Raw genomic sequence first — 907 nt, forward strand, 5'->3', positions numbered from 1 at the left:
TCGCCCTGGTTTTAATTACCTCGGCTCTCGCGGCAGGGCAGCGTTCCCGGGGCACAGGCCTGGCCCTTGTTATCCTTGGAAAACCGGGAGCGCACTGTGGCCGCGGCCGGGGCCGGCTTAAAAATAGGCGCAATAACCACGGCAAAAGGGGGGGGGACACCCCCCTCAAAAAAAAAGCTGGAAAAGCCACAAAGTGGGTGAAGGGGAGGGATAAATTTAAAAAAATTAAAATAAAGGGAAAAACTAGGGGTGATGGGGGGGGACCAGCTCATGACGCCCGGTCTCAGCCCGCGGCAGCTGAAAGCCATGAAGGGCATAAAAGCAGAGGAAGTCGCCCGGGGTGGGGGGAGGCCACAGTATAATTCGATTAAAAGGCCATAAAGGCAGAAGGAGCCGAGATTGGGAGCAGGGGGAGGCCGGGGGGCGGTGGTGAGGGGGGCCCCCCACCACTGCTGGCACAACCCTGCTATTAGCCCTTGGAGAAGCCCCTGCGAGGATGCCTCTGCTCTTGGGGTGGAGATGGGGTGTTCTCAGCTCTAGGAGGTGGGGGGAAACTGAGGCACAAGAGATTGGGGAGCACCGGGGTGGTGGTGAGGTGAGGAGGGAGGCGAGGGGTGTCACGGTGGGGCTGGGTGTAGCCGGGGTGCAGGTGCTGCCTGGGGCTGGGTGCCCCACGATGCTGGGTACCCCACGAGGCTGAGTGCCCCACTGTACTGGGTGCCCATCGCCCTGGGTGCCCCATGGTCCTCGATACCCCACTACAGGGTGCCCCATAGTGCTGGGCGCCCCATCGCATCAGTTACCCCATTGCACTGGGTGCCCATCGCACTGGGTGCCCCATGGTCCTCGATACCCCACTACAGGGTGCCCCATCGCACTGGGTGCCCCCCAGCACTAGTTACCCCAT

The 907-nt window shown here is 62.0% G+C and overlaps 1 protein-coding gene across 1 annotated transcript in view; it reads left to right on the forward strand.

The window, feature by feature from the left end:
• Positions 1-252: 252 nt before the first annotated feature.
• The window catches only part of AAAS (achalasia, adrenocortical insufficiency, alacrimia), a 12,453-nt gene continuing 11,798 nt past the window's right edge, over positions 253-907 (forward strand). Inside the window, exon 1 of the mRNA XM_010565153.1 lies at positions 253-340. Coding sequence (XP_010563455.1) covers positions 253-340 — 88 coding nt within the window. The remainder of the gene's footprint in view (positions 341-907) is intronic.

This window comes from Haliaeetus leucocephalus, unplaced genomic scaffold (genome assembly GCF_000737465.1).
Source record: "Haliaeetus leucocephalus isolate CR32 unplaced genomic scaffold, Haliaeetus_leucocephalus-4.0 Scaffold186, whole genome shotgun sequence".
Classification (NCBI taxonomy): domain Eukaryota; kingdom Metazoa; phylum Chordata; class Aves; order Accipitriformes; family Accipitridae; genus Haliaeetus; species Haliaeetus leucocephalus.